Source organism: Polypterus senegalus, chromosome 1, assembly GCF_016835505.1.
Source record: "Polypterus senegalus isolate Bchr_013 chromosome 1, ASM1683550v1, whole genome shotgun sequence".
NCBI classification, from domain to species: Eukaryota; Metazoa; Chordata; class Cladistia; order Polypteriformes; family Polypteridae; genus Polypterus; species Polypterus senegalus.
This window is the reverse complement of record NC_053154.1, coordinates 278,781,232-278,808,527: the sequence shown is the minus strand read 5'-3', so window position 1 is coordinate 278,808,527 and position 27,296 is coordinate 278,781,232. Positions and strand designations below refer to the sequence as shown.

Genomic DNA, 27,296 nt, shown 5'->3' with positions numbered 1-27,296 from the left:
ATTCTGTTTGTGACATTGCTAGTCTTCTCTGTTATAAGTGTTTATGTTAATAGGATCATTATTGTCATGTGTATAGAGTACAGTGAACTTATTACTTGCATGTGATAAATCAGCACGTATTATACCGCCACTCCCTATTGCCATCATTAGTGAGTAGAATTACCTATCCTCAAAACTTTTGTCTTCATTGCCAAAGCACATTTTACAACGCTATTCACCATTAACATTGAAATGCTGGTGCTGCTAACCTGTATTTGTTAATAAGTGTTTAATACTTACACTCTCTTCAATGCTGAATTCTAATTTCTTACTTAAACTCAATTCTTGCAGCCTAAGAATTGTGTTGTTAGTATAAATTGATCTAGTACACATATTCTTATTGATGCTCCACCAATTGAAAGTTGGATTTTGTATTTGAATTAATAAAATATTAATTGGACTATTGTTGTTTGGAATAACATTTTTAGAATATTGTTATTTGTGTTGAATTGATTTTTTGAATAGTGATATAATGTCTGTTTTCAGATCTTCGAGATGGCCCAGGTGGAGAAGAAAGCAGGTTTGCTGCGAAAATCCTCTGCTTCCAAGAAACCACTGAAGGAGAAGGTGGTGCTAATGTATGATGAGATCTTTGCGGTAGGTAATGAGCAGCAGTAGATGGCCTGTAGCTTTTGTATCTGTTAAATGAGCCAGTGTAAGTTATGGTACTTGTAAAAGTTAGCGTTTTTTTTTATTCAGTTTTATTCTCTCAGTCATGTTCATGCTCCCCCCAGTCTGAGATTGTTAGTTTTCAAATAAAGACGTGGTATAACAAAATAAGTGGTTTTATGTTTGATATACAGTGTATATATTTTTTATTCACTTTTATTTTTGAATAAAAGCACACTTGTTTTTTGAGTTGTTAAAGACATAGTTTGTCGTACACACTTTATAGGTATATATTTTTTGTCTGTAAGTATTAGATTTTAACATATGAAAGGGACAAAAGAAGCAGTAATTTGCAGTAAAGCGAAGGGAGCAAAAAAAAATAGTAAAACTAGATGGCATTTAATATACTTACTATAAGCAAACACGCAAGAAAGTGTATAAGAACGAGGGAATCTCTTGAGTGGTCACAGCAGTTTGAAATGCCATAGTTCAAGTTTTCCTCCTTCATTTATTGTAATACATTGTTTTTTATCCTCGAACAGAAGAGTACTGCATCTGATTTATACTTTATATTGTAGCGGCACTACAGAATAAAGGACTACATATCCCAGCTGCCCCAGCAATGTTGCTTGGTTTTGGAGGGTGCAGGGGTGGCCGGGAAGAAGACCATGCTGGCAGGAACTTTTAAAGAGGGAACTGACAAGACACCGGGCGAGTCGCAATCATTTGTCTGTCTGATAAAACGCTGTTTCACACATTTGGATTACCATTTATTGTCTTGTTCCTGTCTGGATGTATAGTGTGTCTCATGCTTGCTTGTTCATGTGAGTTGTACGGATTGGACTTGCATTCTTCGTAGGGAGCGGTCCCAATCACCTTATCCCACACCACATGAGGAGACTAGTAGAACAAACTTTACATTATTTACCGAACCGTTCACAGGATTTTCCAGTTGCCGTTCATCATCATCTGTTGCCACTTCATTTGGACTGTGTTTTGGAAATTGTCATTAGTGTTTCTTGTTAGGTGTGTGTTGTATTATTTTTGGTCATTGCTGTGGGGAAGTAGGGAGGATTAACTGTTTTATTACCGCATTATTTGACTGTTATAAATACATTTCGGCTAGTAATATTGTATAATGAGTTTTAGGTAAGAAAGCAAATATTTATGTGTTTTTTTAAATGTTGACCCTTTTGTCATTGCGGCTGAAATGGAACTGTCCCATCCACTGTCTACACTACCTCTCTGATAACTATCAATTTCTGAGCTCTCGAGAGTCAAGAATTTGTTCTTTTCTTTGTGTGATTGGATTCCATAATTGCTATAACTACTTTAAGGGCTGGAACCATTAATAGTACATCTTTTTTTTTCCTGGTTTGTTGTGATTTCACTATCCATCCATCCATCCTCTTCCGCTTATCCGAGGTCGGGTCGCGGGGATTTCACTAGTAGACATTTAATCCCACTTTAACAAGATAGTCGATTTTTTGATTAACTAGAGTTCTTAAGTCATTGATATGGCAGTAAGATGAACAAAACTGTTTTTTGTGTGATTTTTCGGCTATCAAACTCCTGTTTATGATGAAACCTTTAAAATTCCATGTAGTCTGTATGTTAAGTTAGTTTAACTGAAAAAAAAAAAACTTACCATGCATTATTTCAAAAGAGAGGAGTGTATTTGTGGTGTTGGCCCTCCCATTATGACTCAATGAGATTCTTGAAACTCTTTGACGCCTATATTTTAAATTGTACTAACAGTAATACAATAGGAAATTTTGTGAAAGTTTACCTGTTTTTGAGTGATGCATGATTTTTGCGTTGATCACACTACCTAAGACCCCTACCCCCCGCTGTTATTTCTACTGAATCATATTTTTTACTGTAAATAGGTCCAAATTTAAATAATATGCCAAATTCATTACCATTGACTGAATTGTTTTGGCACTATAACAAGGTTTTGTGCGAACCCCCCACAAGCTTGATTACCAATGGAACTTTTGAAACACCTTAAAATCAAATTTTAAGCATTATCAGCACTAGTATGCATAGGGCTGGGTGATATGGCTCAAAATTCATATCACAATATTTTTGCACCAAATACAGTTTATTTTTTGTATAGCCCAAAATCACACAAGAAGCGCCGCAATGGGCTTTAACAGGCCCTGCCTCTTGATAGCCCCCCAGCCTTGACTCTCTAAGAAGACAAAAAACAACTCCCAAAAAAACCCTTGTAGGGAAAAAATGGAAGAAACCTTGGAAAAGGCATTTCAAAGAGAGACCCGTTTCCAGGCAGGTTGGGTGTGCAGTGGGTGTCAAAAAGAAGGGGGTCAATACAATACAATACACAGAACAGAACGAATCCTCAGTACAGTATAAAAATAAAAATTTTAGACGTACAGAGTAGAATTTAACAGTAAATGATATCACATAATATGATTTGGATTTGTTTAGAGTCCTGGAGACCTCAGCCATCAAGCTGCCTCCCCCATTTGGCCATTCCACAGCTGAAATAGCGCTAATCCGATGAAAGGACCCTCCTTCCCCATGATTCCTGTGATCCTCCATCAGGGATGACTTTACCTTAGGCAGGGAAAGCAACTTGGCAGGTGGGCTGTGGTGCCAAGTGCCACATTTGAGTACCGAGAAGAGAAACAGAATAGGTGAGGGTTAGTATTCAATTATAACTATCATGTTTCTTATGTTTTAGTGCAAATGACTAACAACAGAGATGCAGTCTGTACAGTTAATCAGCAGCTCTAGTCAGGATATGCTAAACTGAAGTAGTGAGTCTTCTGCCGGGATTTGAAAGCTGAGACTGAAGGGGCATCTCTTACAGTAGTAGGCAGACCATTCCACAGTTTAGTGGCCCTGTAACTAAAAGCTCGACCTCCCACTGTTATTTCATTAATCCTTGGAATCAGAAGCAGACCGTCATCTTGAGATCTTAACGTGCACTCTGGTTTGTAATTCATGATAAGTTCAAACAAGTAAGCCAGACCATGGCCATTTAAAGCTTTATATGTTAAAAGGTGGATTTTGAAATCTGCCCTAAACTTAACTGGGAGCCAGTGTAAGGATTTAAGAACTGGAGTTATGTGTTCGTATTTTGTTCTTGTTATTATTCTTTCAGCAGCATTTTGGATTAACTGGAGGCTGTATAAAGAACAGTTTGAACATCCAGTGAACACCGCATTGCAGTAGTCAATCCTACTAGAAATAAATGCATGAATTAATTTCTTAGAATCCTGTTTACTTAGAAAGCGCCTTAATTTCCCAACATTTTTAAGATGGAAGAAACATGATTTGGACAACTTTGTAATATGCGTTTTAAATGACATGCTAGAGTCAAAGAGAACTCCTAGATTGCGGGCTGATTTAGTGAAATTAATGGTGATTCCAACTGAGTTAAGTGATGACAGAATATTGTTGTGATCAGCGTCATTCCCTCCAACAATTAACATCTCTGTTTATCTCTGTTTAAAGACAAGTAGTTCTCATCCATCTACTCTTTTATTTTATTAACACAACTAATTAAAGACAACATCAGAGAAACTTCATTTGATCTAAATGAAAGGTATAACTGGGTGTCATCTGCATATGAGTGAAAATTAAGATGATGTTTTCTAATGAGAGATCCCAGTGGAAGCATGTAAATTGAGAATAGTAAAGGTCCCAGTACTAAGCCCTGCGGGACACCATATTGAACTTTTGTGTATAATAATGTTGATATACATGCATCGCTATTTTTTCCTATTCAGTGTTACTGGAAACAATGTCACGCACTTATATTGTTCTTATATTTATTTATTTGGATCTAATTGCACAGTAATAATTGTATATTGTTTACTTTATAATAGCATAAGCACATGCAAAATATACACATTATTGCAAGAAATGCATATAAACATTAAATAAAAAAAAAAAAATAATTTTCTGACTGTATGTACTTAGGTAGTGCAGGAGTAGGTGCTTTAACTACTTTAGTAGATTTGTCTTTTTTTTTTACCTATATCTCAGAATATATCTTAGTATACAAAACCAACTTATTCTGCACTGTAAAAAATTTAATAAGGACTGAAAATGAATTGGTAATTGTAACAACAGGACAGAAACAAGGTGCCCTCGCACATGCTGTTTACTCAGAAATGCAAACCATAATCTGTTAGAAAAATCATAATCTTGGTATGAAATTTTTGGAGAGCATTATTTAATTCAGATAAATCTAGTGCGAAATCTGCTGTTGCTTCTTTGCAAGGAATAATAATAACAAATGTAATTTATATAGCACCTTTCAAATCTCAAGGCACTTCACAGAGTCTCCTAAAGAAACAGCAGGTATATGTAACACTGGATACAGATGTTTCTTAAATAGAACATTAAACAGATATATACAGAATTTACAAAGGCATTGTATAGAATAAAAGACAATAACCTAGAAAAATACTAAATTCAATACTAAAGGAAACCCTAGCAAATAACATCATTTCTGATATAACACACACAAATTATACTGAGCATCTAAGAGAAGGCAGAATGTCATGTTAAGTTAAAGCCTTCTTGAACAGATGAGTTTTAATTTGTTTTTTTAAAAGAATGAATGGAGTCAGCTGATCTAATTAAGTTACAGAGGTCATTCCAAAGTCTGGGTGCTATATAGCTAAAGGCCCTGTCACCCATAGACTGCAGGTTAGTATGGGGCCAGAATCAGAGGAACTTGGTGAGCGAACAGGGGCATAGTGATGCAGAAGCTCATTGAAGTAGACCCGTGAAAAAGTCATCTCACACAAATAACTAGTAGGCAGTATTACTAACAATTTAATAGCTGTGTTGACAGTTCACTTCCAGGGACTATAGAAAAACCAAGCTTTAAGTACTCTTAACGCCTGACAAAGTTTCCTTTTCTTTTTTGGTTTCTGTCCCACATTGTGAAGTATGAACATATTTCTTTTAAACTAGAAGCATTCGTACTTGGATTACTTTTGGTATCGTTACTACTTCTGACTATTGTTTTAGCTTTTAAAGAAATTTAAAGTGTTTCAATTTTCCCATATCTTCGCTGTTCTGCTGCTAAAAGTCTGATTAATTCTTTTAACCTTTCACTCTTGGATTATTGTAAATGCTATTATAGAGGTCTACCAAATTAATCTGTACATAATTTTGAAGTGATAGAGTTTATACACTCTCATCTTAACACCAAGATGTGTTTTATTGTAAACCTAGTTTTCTAAAGTTTACATTGGCTTGCAATTGAAAAGTATATTCATTTTAAAATGTTCTGTTTAACCTTCAAGGCACTGCATGAAAACATTGCTTCATATTTATCCAGTTTGATAAATCGCTGTGTATCTAACAGAGCTCTTCAACCTGCTGATGTTCATCTTCTTGTGGTTTCACAGTACAAGAACTGTATAAAACCTCAGGGCCTTGAGACCTGAGTTGTTATGCCCAGCAGTTGTTAGCTGAAGTGTTTAGTCAGCTTTAAATAAAGGTTTACAGCTGTTTTACTTGTGGAGATGGAGATACCATCATTGTATTCTTGTGTTACATGTTTGATTTTTGTTTTCATCTTTATTTGTGGCAAGTAAACTAATGAACTTGGATTTCTTCCAGTACAACCAGAAATTTACACTAGAAAAAAATAGGAAAGTGAGATGTCACAATTGCTAAGTCTAAAATTTTCCATAGCATGTGATCACAGCATAAGATTCAGAAGGAAAATAATGGTAAATGTGAAAAATCAGCAACAAAAAGCTGCTTCAAACCTTGGTTTAGAATGGAAACCAGGTTGAAAGGTTTCTAATGTTTATAAAGTTTAAATGGTGCCAAAGATGGGAAGCAATATGACATGCTAATGTATAGATTTAAAGACTTTACCTACAGTAGATTTAAAATGTATTGTTTGCAATTACAGACTGTTTATCTTCTGGCAGTGTGATACATTCCACATTGCTTTGTTATTTTCATAACCCTCTCCAGACAAATATGCCCTAGGGTGTGCTGTATTTGCATTGTGGCTTATTGCACTACACTAATCTCTTGGTGAGACCAAACTGACCAAGTCACTTGGTGATCTATTATAAATGTTTCTTAACTTTTGTCCTGGTGAATGGACATGCAGGTGTTGGGTGTAACAGTGCAAGGTGCAGAGGACAGGAAGATATGGAAAAAGATGATCCACTGTGGCAATCCCAAACGGGAGCAACTGAAAGAAGAAGAATGGATCATTGCCTTGGTATTCACAGCTCATTGACTGCGCCAATTAATCTTGGGGTTCACTTACTAGTGCGCATCATCTTAAAATTATTTTATCATTTTATTTATTTATTTTTTTGAAGGATACAATTTGTGGGCATAAATAAATTTCTTTATTTTTGATGTCTCATTTCTTCTCATTGTAATCAGTAAATTTACATTATAGGCTATTTTTGACACATTCAATTGACCTAGCTTGTAGGCATCTTTGTATTCTAAAGTCCGGTCTTAATAGTCAGTAGGTATAGCATGCAGCAATCAGAAAGTTACAAATTTAGAAGGTTGACTAAAATATTCTTCTATATATAGTGTTCTCCTACTCTGTGTGTGTGTGTGTATATAATGTAGTATAATAATAATAAATTGCATTTATAGAGCGCCTTCCACAGAAACAAGGTCGCTTTAAAAAGAAAAAAATAAACAGAAGACAAAAATTTGTAGAAGGGGAAAGTTTTGAGATTTAAAGGTGTGTAGAAAGAGGAGCAGTCTTGTAGAAACTGAGGAAATGAATTCCAGAGTTGAGGGGTCATAACCCTGAAGGACCTGCCTCCCAGGGTGGAGAGTCTGGTGTGTGGGGCAGTAAGGAGATTACTGCTTGAGGACCTGAGAGAGAGACAAGGAGTGTAAGGGGCTAGGAGCTGAGTGAGGTAGAGAGGAGCAAGGTTATGTAGGGCTTGAAGGTGAGAAACAGAATCTAAAATTTAATCCTTGATGGAACCGGTAACCAGTGTATTTGAGAGAGAACAGAGGAGATGTGAGCAAAACGCTTTGTGTGGGTGAGGATTCTGGCTGCGGAGTTCTGAATGTACTGTAGCTTCTGTATAGATTTTGCAGGGAGGCCGATGAAGAGGGAATTACAGTAATTGATACAAGACATTATGAAACAATGAACCAGAGTTTCAGCCTCATTAAAGGACAGACATGGGCAGAAGCGGGCAATGTTACGGAGATGATAGAATGAAATTTTGTATAATGTATATATGTATGTATATCATTTATATTCTTAGAAGAAAATAACCAATGTTTTTCTTTAATTAAGAACTGAATTTTCAGTTTGTCTATTGATGAGAGAAGTGTCTTATTATTTGGCATGTCTCCCTGTAAAACATGCAGTAATAATACTTAATGACATCAGCTGGCTTGATTTACAGTATATGGATCATTTCCTTGTTTTGTATGGAGTTAAGCAATCATAGAAACAAAACTTGCAGGTTTTTGTGAAATTATCCAGTGGCAATCAGAAGGCCTCCTCTCTCTCTCCCTGCATACAGTACACTTAGATTTACTAATCCTTATTCACATATTGTTCAGGTGTCATTTCACCTTATTCACAAATACAGGTCTGTGAATGGGATGAAAAGTACAGTTGCTGTCTAATATTGTGGTATTTGTATTATTTTCTGTTCTGGATTTGTGCCATCAAAGTTGAATGTAATACTTTTGCTGCAATGTCTGTTTGCACAAAAGAATCTGTTGACACTAATATCATGGGTGCTTAAGCAGTTCATATTCTGTACATTATGGGGCTATTTTAAAGCTATTACCAGTTGCTGTAGCACTACTTGACTACTGCTGTGGTGATTCATTTTAAATTAACAAGCATTATGTTTTAAGGGACAGAAAGTGTTGCTTGGAGCCGGATTTTAATGAGCATGTTGGTGAAGGGAACAGTGGAGATGAGGAGGTGATGGGTAGGTATGGTGTCAAGGAGAGGAATGAAGAAGGTCAGAGGATGGTAGATTTTGCCAAAAGGATGGACATGGATGTGGTGAATACATATTTTAAGAAGAGGGAGGAACATAGTGTTACGTGCAAGTGTGGAGGAAGATGCACACAGGTAGATTACATCCTATGCAGAAGAGTTGATCTGAAGGAGATTGAAGACTGCAAAGTAGTGGCAGTGGAAAGTGTAGTTAAGCAGCATAGGATGGTGGTCTGTAGGATGACGTTGGAGATCAAGAAGAGGAAGAGAGTGAGGACAGAGCCAAAGATCAAATGGTGGAACTTAAAAAAGGAAGGCCGCAAGGTTGAGTTTAGGGAGGAGGTGAGACAGGCACTGGGTGGCAGTGAAGAATGACAGCTGGGAAATTACATCATATCTAGTAAGGGTGACAGCAAGAAGGCTGCTTGGTGTGACATCTGGAAAGAGGAAGGAGGAAAAGGAAACCTGATGGTGGAATGAGGAAATACAGGAGAGTATACAGAGGAAGAAGTGGGATAGTCAGAGAGATGTACAAAGTAGACAAGAGTACAAAGAGATAAGGCACAAGGTAAAGAGAGAGGTGGCGAAGGCTAAAAAGACATATAATGAGTTGTATGAGAGGTTGGACACTAAGGAGGGAGAAACAGTCCTGTACCGATTGGTTAGACAGAGGGACTGAGCTGGGAAAGATGTGCAGCAGGTTAGGGTCATAAAGAATAAAAATGGAAACATACTCACAAGCAAGGAGAGTGTGTTGAGCAGATGGAAAGAGTACTTTGAGAGGCGGATGAATGAAGAGAACGAGAGAGAGAAGAGGTTGGATGATGTGGAGATAGTGAATCAGGAAGTGCAACAGATTAGCAAGGAGGAAGTAAGGACAGCTATGAAGAGGATGAAAAATGGAATGGCAGTTGGTCCAGATGACATACCTGTGGAACCATGGAGGTGTCTAGGAGAGATGGCATTGGAGTTTTTAACCAGATTGTTTAATGGAATCTTGGAAAGTGAGAGGATGCCTGAGGAGTAGAGAAGAAGTGTACTGATGCCGATATTTATAATAATAAAAGGCAAAGCCCTCACTGACTGACTGACTCACTGACTCATCACTAATTCTCCAACTTCCCATGTAGGTAGAAAACTGAAATTTGGCAGGCTTATTCCTTACAGCATGCTTACAAAAGTTAAGCAGGTTTCATTTCGAAATGCTACACGTAACGGTCATAACGGTCGACAATGTCCGCCATGTTGAACTTTCTTATTTATGTCCCCATCTTCACGAAATTTGGTAGGCGGCTTCCCTGCGCTAACTGAAACCGCTGTACTTACTTATTTCGATGGTATGACGCCACTGTCGGCCGCCATATTGAACTTTCCAACGTCACCAATTTTCAAACTTCCCGTGTAGGTAGAAGGCTGAAATTTGGCAGGCCCATTCCTTACAGCTTACTTACAAAAGTTAAGCAGGTTTTATTTTGAAATTCTACGCGTAACGGTCAACAACGTTCGCCATATTGAACTTTCTTATTCATGGCCCCATCTTCACGAAATTTGGTAGGCGGCTTCCCTGCACCAACCGAAACCAATGTACATACTTATTTCGGTGGTATGACTCCACTGTCAGCCGCCATATTAAACTTTGCAACGTCACTGATTCTCCAACTTCCCGTGTAGGTAGAAGGCTGAAATTTGGCCAGGCCCATTCCTTACAGCTTACTTACAAAAGTTAAGCAGGTTTCATTTCGAAATTCTACGCATAACGGTCATAACGGTCAACAACGTATGCCATGTTGAACTTTCTTATTTATGGCCCCATCTTCTCGAAATTTGGTAGGCGGCTTCCCTCCCTGAGCTAACCGAAACCAATGTACGTACTTATTTCGGTGGTATGATGCCACTGTCAGCCGCCATATTGAACTTTTCAACAGTCTTTGTTACTTATGACCCAATCTTCAAGAAATTTGGTACATGGGTTCCCAACGCTAACTGAATCCTACTTGCGTACATATATACGTCCATAGCCTGCAGCTCGGTCGCCGTGTGAGGCGGCATTGGGTCCCCCATCCCAACGCCTCCCACGTTGTTGGCTGCCTGCCTATATAAGGCCGTCCGTCACTCCGGTCTCTATACTCCCTTCCTTGCTTCGCCACGGGATTCACGTCTCCCTACTGATAACTACAGCTTTTTTGTTTAATCCATGGCTTCTCTGCTGTTTTATTGTTTGTTTATTACAATTATAGTTATTGTGTAGGTATTTTACACTTACTTTACATTGCTCAGGTACCCATTTCCTTTATCATTCCAACCCCCATTACCATGTCTATCGAGATGATCATATTGCACGGCCATATCAGGCTCACTCTTGATATCCGGAGGAACATTGTGTCTTATGTATTGAATGACTGGGACAGGTTCAAGGTGTGGACTGATGACGGTACAGGAGATAATTATACTACACAGGAGCACTATAAGAGTGAAATGCTTAAGCCCTTCACCTATGGTTCTGAATGTGAGTTGATGGCTGCCACTGAATTGTTCAGTTGTTGGTCTAAAGGCTTCTTCCTGCTAGTTACTTTGAAGATGGTGATGATTTGGAGATGAAGGTGACAGGCTGGTAGCATAAGCCAGAGAGATACAGACAATGAATGAAGGGCAAGCGTGTTTTAAGGCACTGTGTTTAATAATGGGCAAATAGGCTCGTTTTCCCAGCTGATAAATAAAGGGTAAATCCATTAAGCTTAGTGGGTGTGCCATAGTTTGTTTTCTATTCTGTTTATTTGTTAATTAGTATTGACCCTTTGAGCATTTTTTGTGCGTTTTATTTTAATTCTGTAACTGTTTTTATTACTTCACAAGCACTTCTTGTTCTGGTTAAGAGTTTCAAGCATAATTTACTGATGCATCTAAGAATATTAGAAATTTTTGTCACTGAATGGTAAGTAACATTGCCAAAGTTAAAGTCCAAGCTGGTTAGTCCTACTCTGTTGATTTCACTTGACCTCCCTATGTTCATGTGGATTTCCTGTCTGAATTCTAGTATCCTGCTACAGTCTAAAGACTGATGACATCCTAAGCAGCCCAGCAAGTGAGGAGATTAACTTGTACTCTTGTTTATACTGTGTATCCTGCTCAATAGTGAGCACTTGTCTTGTTGCTTCTGCATGAAATTCTCATAGGGATAAAATTTGATGATTTAATACCTGGATGACCATTTATTTAATTTTTTTCTTATTATCTATACTAATAAAAGGCAAAACCCTCACTCACTCACTCACTCACTCACTGACTCACTCACTGACTCATCACTAATTCTCCAACTTCCCGTGTGGGTGGAAGGCTGAAATTTGGCAGGTTCATTCCTTACAGCTTCCTTACAAAAGTTGGGCAGGTTTTATATCGAAATTCTACGCGTAATGGTCATAACTGGAAGCAGTTTTTCTCCATTTACTGTAATGGAGATGAGCTTCAACGCCGTGGGCGGAGTTTCGTGTGACATCATCACGCCTCCCACGTAATCACGCAGTACATAGAAAACCAGGAAGACCTCAAAAAGCACTGAAGAAAACATGCATTATATAATTGAGAAGGCAGCGAAACAATAAGAAGCGAGCGACTGACATATACAACCATATTCATGAGTTCTGCTACTTCGGAAACAAAGCACGATGTAAACCTACACTTTAAATTAAGTTCATAGACAGGCTGCGCTGGCGCTTGTAATTTAGTGCCTGCCCATATAAGGCCGTCCGTCAGCGCAATCCAATAGCAAACTGCCACGGGTAAATATTCACGGGTGAAGGACTGTGCTTATGGAGAGGAAGATGAGATGGTCAGGGTGGTGTTTGACACAAACTCAGCGAAACTGCGAGAGAAAGTTTTAAGTGCCAGGACTAAGGTAACATTAAATACAGCCATGGACATAGCACGAGATGGCACCAGCACAGCTGGGAACCTTCGATGCATGAACACCGAGTGGCTCACGTGAACTGACGCAGTGCACAGATAAAAGGCAACAGTTCCAAAGAGCGCTGAACAAAACTCAATTACACAATTGAAAAGGCAGCAAAAAATATGAAGCGCCTCATACATACAAGCATATTCATAAATCCAACTACTGCGGAAACAAAGCACACGTTGGAAAAGTCAATGTCCCGCTAAAGGAAGACAGTGTAAAAAAAACCCGTGCATGCAGTGTGTCAGGTCTCAGATAAAGAAGAAGACGAGCTGTTTATTGATGCAGTAACAAACGAATCGATGAATGAAACCTGTCATCTTTACAACGATTGACAAACACGGAATGTAAGTTGAACACAACACATCCTACAAATACGAACCTGATTGAAAGAAATAATGATAATCAAATCCTTGATGACAGCAACACTCAGTAACACTCACAAAACAAATACTGTATATTGACAGTCATGTTACGTTATTTTTAAAATGTTCCCTTTTCTTTTCTAGTTTTTAACACACTACTTCTCGCTGCGATACGCTGGTATATATATATATATGTATATATATATATATTGTCAGGGATGCCAGGGGCCATGACCCGGGACGCCAGGAGGGACCGGAAGAGGGTCAGAGCCCTGCCTGGATCACGTGGGGTTTGCCTTCCGGGTTGCTTTGGGGGCCACGGGTCAAGGGCATGGAAGCCCTTCCCTGTAGGGGCCCGTGGTCACCGCCAGGAGGCGCCCCAATGCCTTGGGGACTTGTTTCAGCACTCCCACCACACCAGGAAGTGCTGGGGGAAGACTGGAGGATACCCGGAGAGCTGCCGGAGAACAGCGGCACTTCCGCCACGCTGGGCGTGGCTAGAGGAGGAATGCCGGGAACACCTGGGGCTCATCCGGGTCCTGTATAAAGGGCCGCTCCCTTCATTCGAGGCTAGAGTCGGGTGGAAGAAGGACGAGGCAAGAGGAGTTGTGGAGGCGGCCAAGACAAGGCATTGTGGCCAGGATTGAGACTGTTTTGGGGTTTGTGCACGTGACTGGGTCTGTGTGACCAATGAACTGGGGTCTTTGTGACCAAATTATTGTAAATATTCTGTGTAATAAACGTGTGGTGGTTTGAAAACAAGATGTCCGCCTGTCTGTGCCGGTGTCACATATATATATATATATATATATATATATATATATATATATATATATATATATATATATATATATGTATATATATATATATATAACCCGATCTACATACTCGAATAATGGATACTTTATTCGCCATCAGTGATTGTTTTGGTAAAGCCATACTCAGTGTATTCATTAGATGAACGGTAAAAAAGTAAGGGCAAGGGGAGGATGACTTATTGAGGCATGCAGGCTGTAGTGCGCCAACTCTATCTGAATTGCGATCACATTTGAAAAATATATCTTTTCAAGTTCTATTTAGTCCATATGTGTCAAACTCAAGGGCGCGGGCCACATCCGCCCGGCGTAATTATATCCGCCCCGAGATCATTTTATATACTGTATTATTGTTATTAAAGCCCGGTATATGAAGCGCTGGTAACACAATAAACTACAGATCCCATAATGCAGCGCTTCAGCTGCCTTGCCGAACAGTTACCGCGTTAATCAAGTCTACCTTAAGATGCTGCAAGTTATTGCGAAGCTAGCTCACACGATGCTGAAAAGAAAAGTTGATTCTGAAAATAGAGCCTTTAAAAACCGATGGGAGGCTGAGTATATGTTTACTGAACCCGTGTGTCTCATTTGTGGAGCTAATGTGGCTGTAATTACAGAATTTAATCTAAGACGGCACTATAAAACATCAGGGTAACCTGAAAGACCTGAATGCAATGCAGAAGATACAGAAAGCAGAAGAATTAAATAAGAATCTGACACTTCAGCGGACGTTTTACCGTGCACAATCACAAAGTGATTTCAATTGAGGCTGCTTTTATGGGAGACACAACCACTTGCCCCACTTTCCCTATTACCAAGTAATGTTAAACCAAGTCGTCACTACGGTGTTCCCAAATACGCACTTTGCTGATAAACTGAGCGCACTGAGTTTGCACGGCGCTTTGGTGACTTTGAAGAACAAAAAAAGTCCGTCTACATGCGGCTCGAACCTTGTGCATGTTTGGTAGCACATATCTGTGTGAGAAGCTCTTCTCAGTGATAAAGACTAACAAAACAGCACACAGGAGTCGCCTCACTGATGAGCACCTGCAATCCATCCTGAGAATCTCCACAACACAGAACCTCACACCAAACAGAAACGAACCTGTTGCCAAAAAGATGCCAGGCGTCCAGCTCTAAAATGACATATGAGCAAAGACAACTGAATGATTTGATTTGTTATTGCTGAAAGGAACACATTTTATTTATATTTCTAGGTTTTGTTATGCAGCATGTTCATATTTGAATTTGTATAATTTTGACAGGATATATTTTTATGGAGAGCAAAATCTTTTGGGATATTTAAAATCTAAGTTTATTTTTTATAAAATATAAAATTACATAAGAGTAAAGAAATTTGAATGTTTGTTCTTTTAATGTTTACTTTATTTCTAACTTGTATAATTTAGACAGGATATATTTTTATGGAGAGCAAAATATTATAAGTTGTTTAAGGTTTGAGTTGATTTATTCAGGAATAATATTCCTGTCTGTTTTTACCATTCCTACCAAAGATATTTCTGTCGACTAAATAAAAATTCCTTCTATTTAAAATTTAAATAGAACTTGAACAAATACGATAGTTCATAATATCCACGCAGACTTGCACGTAAGAGCGGTGTCATCCGTTTTAACAAACAGCGTATTGCACTGATCTGAAATAGCTGTGTGTGTATATATGTAGATATGTATGTATATGTATATATATGTTTATATATGTGTGTGTGTATGTATATATATATGTATTTTGTGTGTATATGTGTGTGTGTGTATGTATGTGTATATGTATGATATGTATATATATAGATTGTGTGTGTGTGTATATATATATATATATTTATATGTATATATATATATATATATATATATATATATATATATATATATATATATATATATATATATATATATATATGACAACAACACTCATCACTCACAACAGTGACAAAACAATAACATTGACAATCATGTTACGTTATTTTCAAAATGTTTCCTTTTCTTTTTCATTGCTTCTTTAACACACTACTTCTCCGCTGCGAAGCGCGGATATTTTGCTAGTTCTTAAATATTATCATAAAACATTCATCTTGAAAGTGAAGTAAAAAGTCACATAAAGTTTGTTGTTTCATTTCAGAAAGATGATCCAGCAAAAAATAATCCCCGCTTCTGGGAGGAGCTTTTTCTAATGAGGGTGAGAAAGCATTGCTATTTTAGCCTGTTTAGTTAACTGTGTGTCTTGTAGTGTTGTTTATTTTTTTTTCTGCCTATTAATAACTCAACCTCTGAAAGAATTCCTGTCAAAAGTAACATTTAGATGCTTTTCTGTACTGTTTCATCCACATTGTACATCTCTTCAAAATGCTGTACTTAATGAGAAAATGACACATTGATCCTGCAGTATTTGACTGCCCGCCTCTTGAATCTGACATGTTAATATTCTATTAATTACATTCTTTTTTTTTTTTTTAAAGAATTGAGTTTCATTCATAAGTGCCATTTTGATCCTTGATTATATTCTGTACATGTGACAGTAAACATAAACTTTTTTTTTTTTTTTCTCTCTCTAAACAGACCCCTAAATGACATTATTTATGATTGGTGAAATGTTTTGCATATGCTGACAGGCACATGCATTTACTTATTTTTGCACCTTTGCTTTCCTATGTGTTGCCAGGAGATAAACACAAATTGCACCATTGTGAGTCACAAATGAACCACCTGACTTAAATAAATTGTAATGGACTGATCAGTGCATAAGCCAGGAGTCTGAGTGACGGCAGCATCCATACTGTGGACACTTCTCACTTTCAGACATTTTTATCTTCACCCAGACCAGATAAAATTTAATTTTGTGCTCTGAAGTATTAAGTTAGTCTTTATGTTCTTTTGAAAGTCTGTGTGTTTGCCATCTACCACACCCATTTTCACTAAATATCTTCTACCCACTGCCTTGCCAGCCACACATACATTTTCAAGGAATAACTTCCTTAACTGTTTAATATACCTATTTAAAAAAAAAAAAAAAACTTGTGTTGAAGTTCTCTCTAGGTGTGAACTGAACTAATTTATAGCTAATTATTTTTAATTCTGCAATTTTATTAATTTAGTTTTTACTTTATATCTTTTCAGTTTGTTACTTTTTGAGCATTCATTTAGGAGCATTTCTTCTCTTTTTTGTAGGTGAATTTAGAATACCTAGAAGGAAAACTGGAATCTCTTGATGGTGATGATCTCATGAAAATTAAAGACAATGTAAATAGCCTTTTTCATCACTGCATTCAAGCTCTTGGAGAGGAGCACCAGATTAAAGTTGTCAATGCTTTACAGGTAAAAAGTAGGAAAACACATCTTTATATTTTACGTTTACTGTTTTGGAAGCCAGTAGTCCTGAGTTTGAATACTGGCCTAGGCTCCATTTGTGTCTGGACCTGTATGTGTAGATTTTTCTTCTTGTTCTCCAGTTTTCTTCCATGACCCAAGGTGTGTGTTAGGTTAATTGGTGGCACTAAATTGGTCCCATATTAGTGAATTAGTGTGTGTGCTCAGTATGACCTGTGATGAACTAACATCCCATTCAAGTTTCAATGCTGATGAGATAGGCTTCAGCCACCTTCACCATGAATTGAATTAAGCAGGTTTGAAAATGCTTGGTTGGATGGATTGGTACTTTAAAATTCCACTCAACCACCCATCCTTATACAGTAGAGCCTCGCTTATCCGACATAAACGGGCCGGCAGAACGTCGGATAAGCGAAAATGCCGGATAATGGAAGGTGTTAAGAAAAAGCCTATTAAACGTCAAACTATGTTATAATTTTACACATTTGGAACCTAATACAGTGGCTCGATTCACGATCGTCTCTGAACACGTACAAATCGGGTTATGACCAAAAAGTATGCCAAACTTTTCCCCCTGTTCAGGACCACACACTCGGTATAGGAACAAGCCAGTTTCCCTTTCGGTTTGTGCGAGCCGATGATTTACGCACATGTTCAGTCTCTCCCTGTGCAATCCCTGTGCTGTGAGAGAGAGCAAGAGACACAGACAGACACATGCATGCGTGAGAGAGACTCACACACACACGCGCGCGCGCGCACACACACACCCACACACACACACACACACACGAGAGAGACACACGAAGACACACACGCGTGAGAGAAAGAGAGACCGGCGCGTGCGAGAGACATGGTGTTTGCATCAATACCCTGTATGTATGGTGTTTGTGTCAATACCCCGTATGTATGGTGTTTGTGTCAATACCCCGTATGTATGGTGTTCGCTTCAATACTCCATATGTATGGTGTTCGCGTCAATACCTTGACTCAATACAAGTTAGAACCATGCCATGGGACTCTGCCTTTGTAGTTAGAACATAACATGGCAAACGCAGACGCAGTATTGCATGATTGGCTAAGAATGTTCGAATGCTTCAGTGATGCTGCTGGACGGCCGAGTATATAGGGTGGCCCAGATCTAATTATGCAATTTTCATTACGCTATAACTTATTAAGTTTATTACATAGAAAATCACCCGAAAAATCCCGGACCATCGAGACGTATGCAAACTGACGACATGAAGAATCGTCTTCATGCCGAACTGGAATTGTCCCCTCATAAATCAAAGTAATCCAGACGATCTGGATCTGCATATTTAGATCTGGACCACCCTGTAGTAAGTCTGTGTTGGTTTGAGCAGATAACAGTAAGTTCGGTTGGTTTTTGGAGCGTTTGTTTGGTGGGGCGTACTTTCCAGGACTAATATTGTCGACTGACTTAAACACTTCGACATCTCCGGAACCATAAGTAATTTAGAACGTATCTCCATTTGCTTGGTGTGTCGAAATCTATTTTTGGGCAGTTCGGTTTTGGCATCCGTCTTTCTGACATCTATTGGCAAACTGAATAATGACGGCTGGGTATTTAACAACGGTCATTGTTTAAATTTTAGCCAATCTCAGATCTAAATCGACCACGCCAACATAATTATTACTCAGACTCTGATTAGAGTCATAAAGTACGGTTTGTTTTGAAAATTTGTTTGCCATAAAAAATCAAATGAGATGAGATGCACCGAAGAGCTGAGTTTACGTCTCACAACCCCATTTAAACAGGAAGCTCTTCATTACATTGGCCGAAAAGGTCTATTTTAAGCACAAATCAGTGCCATGATAACAAAATCATTTCAAGGACTTAAAAAAACAAATAATTCTTTGCAGAGAAAGTATGGATTTCACAAACGTAGAATTTGTAGCCCTATTCGATCGGTCTCCCAGTCGCTATTACTTTAAGTTTGTTAGCATAAACGTTGTTTTAGTCAAGTAAAAATATGAAAACATTTTTATAGATGTTGCTGTTGTATTCATTTGAATGTCTTTAACTGACTTAGTTGATTTTATGTTGTACAGTAATAAAACCAACCTGAAGTGAAGCCGAGAAACATGAGTTTCTGCAGGTTGTGTTTCAGAATAGCTTTAAAACCAGCAATTCAACCTTCACAATGGTGCTGTGCTCTACAGTGCATTCTTTGGGCTGTTTAATCCCATTGCTGCACCATTAAATGTGAATATGTTTACTTACATTTTTATTGCTACAGACTACCATGATTTTACTCTGATTTATACATTTGTCTCCAGGCAGTTGTGCCTTAGTCCATAAAACAAAAGAAGCCAGGGACCAGGATTAAACTCAACTTCAGAACATTGACAAAACACACAGTAAGAAGATACATACAAAACTAGATAGTTGTAAGCAATTTTGACTGGGAACAATATTTATATTAGGGGTGAATAAAAATCATTAATACTTTCATAATAATTCAAATGTGTGAGAACTTAGTGTTTTTTTTAAATATGGTGCTGTCTTGCATTAGGACATTTTTTTGGAAAGTGTTCTCTTTCCACTGTGCCCTTTTTCTATTTTTTTACCACAAGATGCTAAGATGCTATCAGGCTTAACCTTCCATTCAATCGGCCAAATATAAATTTTGCATGAAGAAGTTGTGTTTGTGGATGTACTGTTTGGGAAGAATATCTAATCAATTTCTTAAAATTATGGTTGAACTCATCCCTGTCCTTTGTTAATTTAGTATAGTTGGTTTCATGTACAACATTCAGTGATACATATAGGCTGATGGTAGTTTTCAAAATGGAAAGATGAAAGAGCAGTAACTGCAGAAATTTTGTCATTTTCTTAATGTCATGGAGAGTGACTTCAGTGAAATTGCCAATACAAATTTCAGTATCTTTTCCTAGTTATTTTTGCATTTTGTCATTTTTATGAGATGTTCATTAAAGTATACAGATGCAAGAAAAAGTTTGTGAGTCCTCTACTCCTAACAATGAAGTCTGATCTTCAGCTGCAATCTCATTTAATTCATTGGAATATCAAACTTCAAAAAGCTTTTGTAGAAGTCATTAGCCCAGCAGTTAGCATATGTTTTCCATCCTATATTAGATGAAGTACAGTTGTTTGTATGTTTTATTTATTTTAAACCAATTTTGTTTGGCTATTATTATGACTTAGTTGAAGATTGCACCACATTATTAAGAGTACAGTAAAACCTCATTATCCATCACTCGATTAACCGTCAGTCTCCATTAACCATCAGGGCCATAGTAAGAGCTTTGAACATTGGAATAACTTTCCCTTGTGCTAGCGTGTAGTGTCTTCCCCAGCACAACAGCGTCAGTTATGTACCTTGAGTTTTAATAGCGTTTTGTAACTTTTCTCTTTTGTTATAATTAATCTACTATACACTGTTATGGCCGATAAATGCATGCACGTGGTGTTGGAATTGTCACAAAAATTAAAATTACTTAACATTTATTAAATGGCGAAAGTATTTCAAGTATTGCTTCAATTTATGGAGTAGGAAGAACAGTGAACGATATAAAGTGTGATGCTAACAAAATTGAAAAAGGAAAACCATTGACAGTAATATTATTCTGTGTTAATGTTAATGATCTTCTGTATTATAATATTTTTTCCAATTCTGTTATATTATGTTTTGTTAATATATTGTGATATGCAGGCAGCTTATGACGTGGTATATGGGAGCTGAAAGGGTGGAACGAACGCTGTAAGCGATGGGACTGGGTGAAGGTCTTCTGTTCTGTAAAGGGCGAACTAGTCTTTTAGGGGATGAGTGACAGGAGAAGTTAGGAGAAAAAAGAGAGTGCGGGCGAAAGGAAATTTTGAGTAGATAGTCGGGAGACAATAAGCAGAAGTGTTTGCGATATAGAGATAAAAACAATGAAAGTGGCAAGAGATAAAGTGATTGGTAGGGAAAGCTTTCTTTTATTATTTTGAAGGTGTGCATTGTAAACCAGATAATGGCATTTGGCTTTGGTGATGCAATCAAAAGAAGTGTGAGTGAGACACACAAGGAAGAGTAAAGGCATAGGAGGCATGTTGAGAGTGTCCTTCAAAGGCAGGAAGTATAAAAGCATGCAGTAGGTGAGCATGGTGCCTTGAATTGACAGTGTGAGAGGCAATCTTTGTGAGCTTTAACTGTCTTAGACAGCTAATGTGCCTAGTATAAAATAAAAAAGGAAAAGCAAGCAATGTAACATAAGTACAAATAAAATATATATGATACATTAAAGAATAATCTCATAAACAGGCTGTATGAGTGCAGAGATTAAGGTATACTCAGATCACATTAAAACAATCTGGACAAGAACAGGCCATTCAGCCCAACAAAGTTTGCCAGTCCTGTCCACTTAATTCTTCTAAAAATACATAAAGTATAGTTTTGAAAGTCCCTAAAGTCTGTCTACCACGCTACTTGGTAGGTTATTTCTACTTTCTGTGGTTCTCTGTGTAAAGAAAGACTTCCTAACATTTGTACGAAATTTGCCCTTAACAAGTTTCCAACTGGTCCTGGTGTTCTTGATGTACTTATTTTAAAATAACAATCTCGGTCCACTGTACTAATTCCCAACACTTCAATCATGACTTCTCTTAATCTCCTTTTGCTTAAACTGAAACGCTCAGCTCTTTTAATCTGTCTTCGTAATTCATCCCCTGTAGCCCTGGAATTAACCTGGTCGCTCTTCCCTGGACCTTTTCTAGTGATGCTATTTCCTTTTTCTAGCCTGGAGACCACAAATGTACACAGTACTCAAGTTGAGGCCTCGCCAGTGTAATATAAATCTTGAGCATAACCTCCTTGGACTTGTACTCCACACATTGTGCTATATAACCTAACATTCTGTTTGCCTTCTTAATGGCTTCTGAACATAAGGTATACTCTCGATTTTCAGAACTCCCATTGTGTATTCACATTGACTCAGTGCATATTGATTGAACAGATGCCTGTATTTCACAAACTTTTTTCTTCTGAACTTTTGTTATCATTTTGTAGTGTTAATTTAAGACAAGACAGCTTTTACCTTTATTTCCAATTTTCCCAGGAGTTATTGCCATGAGGCCTATTGTTATTTTGGCACTTATAATTGTAAGGATTAAAAGGATAGATTAGAAATAGCTTGCTCTCTTTCTCCCCTCCAATCCCCCCTGCCCTCTCATTTTGCCTCCCCATGTGAGGCTAGACCACACTTCACAAAGTCCCAGTCCTCTGACATACCTAGAGACACAGCACGTCCAAAACAAAACAAAATAGACTTTTTCTTCTAACCGTATGTAATTTCTGATATATTTTTAACATCAGAATAAATAAAATTTCATTAATATTTCTAATTTTTATATGTAGTATATTGGTCATGTGTCCATACTTTGATATTTTGTTTTACAGACCTTGTGTGCACTGTTGTGGGGTGTCCATCAGAAGAACAAGTCTACATCAGGGTTTGATATTATTAACATGTTAATGGGCTTTGATAAAGCAGAACTTCGAATGAAGGTATGGTAATTTTTTGGTACATACAAAATACATACCCCAAAACTGTTTTAAATAAAGAAAATCCTTAAGTGAAGAGTTCAGTTATAATTTAGTTGTTAGCAAGTTAAATTGCTGTGACATTTTTAAGTAAATTACTGAATAAATTTGTTATGTAAGTTATTTAGTGCTAACATTGATAATTTTGTTATATTTAAATTCTTGGTAATAAAACTGAATGCAGAAATAAGTAAGTGATTTATTTATTTATTTATTTTTATTCCAGGATCTCATGGAAAGTTTGGACACACTTTTGTGTGGTGAGGGTTCAGAAAGTTTGAAGAGCCTTTGCCTTAAACTCTTGCTTTGTTTAGTTACGGTAAAGCTCTGTCTTTTTTTGGATCACATACTGTTATAAAATAAGGTAGCTTTGATGTAATTCATAAAATGAAAAAAGAAAATGAAGTAACTTTAATGTATTAGTTGGTTATACATAGTTTTGTTGGTATGTATTTACACTAAGATGTGATTTTTGAGAGCAGGACAGAGTTGTTCTAAACTTGGGTTTACCAAATAAACACACTAGAAGTTCCTCAAGGCTCTGTCCTCTTCCTTCTGCATCTATATACTTCCCCTTTTCAATATTATTTGTAGAATTGGACTGGGTTATCATTTTTATGTAAATGATACTCAACTGAATTTCAGTGTTAAAAGTGAAACTTCATCAGGGCTTTCTCAGCTCACAACTTGCCTCACTGAAATTAAAACCTGGATGGAGCAGAACTCTTTAAAATTACATTGCAACAAAACTGAACTCCTGCAAATTGGGACTAAAGTGCAACTTCAGCAGTTGAGCTCTTCCTCAGTCACTGTTGATGGTGATCTCATCAGACCTTCTTTTAATGCAAGGAATCTTGGTTTCATTTTTTGATTCCACTCTTTCTTATTCCACCCACATATACCACATTAAGAAACTTTCACCTCTGTAACATATCCCTTATTTGCTCATTCCTCTACTTTTCTAATGCTGACAAACTTGTCCATCTTTTATCACATCCTACGTCAATTATTGCTGCTGCAAGAGTACTTACACAAACTAGCAACAGCAAGCACATAACACCCACCCTGCTTTGCCTTCACTGGCTCCCTCTATCTTTGGAATGTCTTCCTGAAATTATTTAGATCAGGTGACTCAATTAATTCTTTTAAAAAACACCTGAAAACCCATCTGCTCAGGAAGGATTATAACTTAACCTAATATTCTACCCCTTCTTTCAGTTTACCTCTCAGTCCAGATGCTCCAGATAATTTTTGTGTGTTATATCACAAATTATTTGTTTATGTTTTCTTTTTGTAGTGTATTCAGTATTTTACTGTTTTTCTTTTTCTTCTCTTTAATCTATTTATTGCTTTGTATATCCTGTATTTATCTCTTTAAGTGTTCTATGCAGAAAATATTTGTATCCAATGTTACATATACCCTGCTCTTCTTTCTGTGACTGTGTGGTGCTATATAAGTTAAGTTGTATTATTTTATATTATTATTATTATCAAGGTTTGAGAAACATGACAATGACTTACAAAGGGAGATTGAAAAATGATTGAAATTTTGTGAAGGCCTGGGTTGTAGTTGTAGAAAGCAGTGTTGGGATTTACTTTACTAGTGTTTTGTCTCTTAATTGGTAGGTTGCCGGGCTTCTTTTGATTAGAAGATTAAGCTTCTTGTCAGTGTAGCTTCCTGTCAGAGGTTTTGCAGTTCAGTGCTGTAAAAGTCATTGTTCTTAACTAATTAAAAAGGAAGCCAATGCTGATACCTCTTTTGTGTGTTGAAAGCTTAAGCAGAAATCAGAGCTACTGCTGAAGTCAACTGCTCAAAATGCAACATTGAATGAAAGGTTAAATATTCTAAGCCTGAACCTGAAAGAACAGCTTCTTGGCACTAAAATATGTAAATAATAATTTTCAAATGTTTGTAGTTTATAGCATACTAGCCATGTACACCCAACTACGTTGCACGTGTTAAAGTTGTCTGTGAAGGGCTCCCTGTTTAAACGCGGCTGCCAGTCATGAACTGGGCCCTTCGTCGCACAGCATTATGATTTTTTATAAGGGAAACAAAATTACAAAAGAAAACCCTTGGACATTGATTCGATAGGAACTGCCTACTCGGAATCACTGTCCGAATAGTAATTATGTGGTGGTGTAGAAGCATTTCTGCTTCTGTCCGTTCACAGTCCGTCTCGTTTACATGACGCTATCGTTTCCTCTCACGATGTCTTCTCAACCTTTCTCCAATCTCACAGGTTGCTTTGTGGCAATCAAAAGAGTAAGGCAATATACACGGAGCAATGAATATAAAAGGGGGCACATAGGTATCCAGGCTTTTTAAAGCATAAATAGGGATCACTTCACTGACATGTGAGCAAGGCACAGTACAGCTGTGAGACACACAGCACTCGCTGGCTACAATAATAATTTCTGGAACGTGGTGTTGCGTTGTCATTCATTTTACCCACTTTCTTTCATTCATATGTTACTTAGGCACGTACCTCTTATCTTCGGCAATCTCGTTCTCTAACCAGGCCTCAGGAGCTAACCAGCGTAACACTGTCCACCACTCCTTTCGTTATTCCGGCACATTGTTGACATCCGTGAGTAACAACAACGTACTAAACTGGAAGGTGGTCTACGCATGCGTGGAATTTGCGGACAAACAAAGATCAAGATCTAAACGAAGATCTCTTTAGTTAATTTAAAGCACAACAATTTGTTTAGTTTGAATGTCTGTGTTTTGAGGTGTGACTGGCGTACTACAGTCTTCAGTAGTATAAGCCTGGAGGAGATTCTTAATGCAATGCCTATGTTTTAGCTGTCTCTCTACTGCCATCTAGTGCTTCTTCTTCTAATTCATTCGCGGACAAACAAAGATCAAGATCCAAATGAAGATTATATATAGAGATATTTCTAATGCTAGAGAACAGTGTGCTTTCAGTGATTGATTCCCAGCTACTTGATGTATTTCATGATAAGGCTACTTCAAATGCCATAGTCAAGAGCTTGGCTGCACATTGCTGTTACAGCAGGACACTTCTTGAACATGACTCAAGATTTGGCTGATCGTTGGCAATGATGACGGAAGAAAATATTACGACAGTGGAACAAATCATAGTGGAGAACAACGTATGAGATAGCAGACATTGTAGGGATTGATAAAGTGTCAGTTGGATCCATTCATCATAAGCATTTAATTATGATAAAGGTCTGTTCTTATTGAGTGAAGCAAAGTATCAGATCGTTCAACCAACTACTTATAACAATGAAGCATTATGATACTCCAAAACCAGAAAAATTCAGTCAAAGCCAGAACTGCAAGGATTATTTGTACGTTTTTTTTTTTTTTTTTTTCTTCTTTGATAAATGGTGGAAGGTGTCAATCATTTTCCATCTGTTTCATGGCAGTGCTCTGTCTCCCACTGCACTGACTGTAGAGGCTGCTCTGTGAGACTGTGGATACTAAGTAATTCCACAGCCATCCCATTCTCCACCTGGGTCCTTGTGACTACTGCCTGTTTCCTAGTCTGGAAAGCTACCTCTGCTAAGTGGAATGAGCTATATAGATGATGAAGATGTCAAGTCAGCTACAAAGAGGGGTTGCACAAGAAAGTCAAAATGTGTTGAGTGGTATAGAAAAGCTTATTGAATGATAAATACATTTATGTTCTTGGAGATTAAGCTGAAAATAAAACCTGTTGGTTTTTGTATGCGTTTTTCGTAATAGTTCAGACTCAGAACTGTTTGTTCACTTCTTGTAAAAATGTAAACATTTTTATCTTAAATAAAACCGATAACAGAATCTTTTAAGTGCAACCTTTCTGAAAAAGTGTCTGCTTGGTCTCATCTCCCAAATCCCTCCATCAGAAAGTGAGAAAATGTAGCCCACGTGGTGTTAATAGATCATAGTATAGTGAACTGAGAAAACAATAGGAAGAGGAATACAAGAAAACTGGAAATGTCAGCTAAGGTTGTAATTTGCCTTCACCTTCACTGTATAGTTCAACAGCTGATTCAAAAACAAGACTGCAATTTGAATGCATTTAAGTTGTTAAGTAAAGCCCTGCAGATTTTCTGAGATGTCCATGTAGTATGAAATAGGACAGTATGACATGAAATAAGCACAACAATATATACTGGTAATTATTCAAATTTTTTAATATTTAAATTTTAAATGCTGTATTTCATCCCATATGTTATCACTGTTAATCTAATGCTCTTGTCTGTAATTTTGTTCAGTGTATTTATGTTTTTAGTTACTGAAGTCCTATAGTTTAACTTTCTTTTATATACTTAGGTCACAGACAACATTAGCCAAAATTCAATCCTGGAATATGTAATGATAAACAGCATATTTGAAGCCATTTTACAGGTAAATATACATTTTTAACATTAAGTTGGTAGTTTGAGCTTTTAGTTTTTTAGATAAGCTTTCAATAAGCATATTAACATTTTTGAGATGTACTGGGATAAAATATACACATTATTTATCAGATAGCATTTCATTCCATGTTGTGTTCAACTGGTCTGGTGCATTTGTAGCATTCATTATTATTTTTGCTGCTTTCAGAGTCTCAGTTTCACAATATGCATTGTTTTGTCATGTAGCTTTGTTACTTTTTAAGTGATAAAGCATAATACTAATGCACAATTTTCAGTTTACTAGAGTGA

The 27,296-nt window shown here is 37.3% G+C and overlaps 1 protein-coding gene across 3 annotated transcripts in view; it reads left to right on the top strand.

Annotated features, from left to right (window-relative positions):
* Nucleotides 1-27,296, top strand: part of armh3 (armadillo like helical domain containing 3) — a 196,803-nt gene that overhangs the window by 27,249 nt on the left and 142,258 nt on the right. For all 3 annotated transcript variants that reach the window (XM_039775147.1, XM_039775131.1, XM_039775140.1), the window contains 6 exons: nucleotides 526-636; nucleotides 15,866-15,922; nucleotides 16,912-17,058; nucleotides 22,491-22,598; nucleotides 22,861-22,953; nucleotides 26,923-26,997. In XM_039775147.1, the coding sequence (XP_039631081.1) occupies nucleotides 535-636; nucleotides 15,866-15,922; nucleotides 16,912-17,058; nucleotides 22,491-22,598; nucleotides 22,861-22,953; nucleotides 26,923-26,997 (582 nt within the window). In that variant the 5' untranslated portion in view covers nucleotides 526-534. The remainder of the gene's footprint in view (nucleotides 1-525; nucleotides 637-15,865; nucleotides 15,923-16,911; nucleotides 17,059-22,490; nucleotides 22,599-22,860; nucleotides 22,954-26,922; nucleotides 26,998-27,296) is intronic.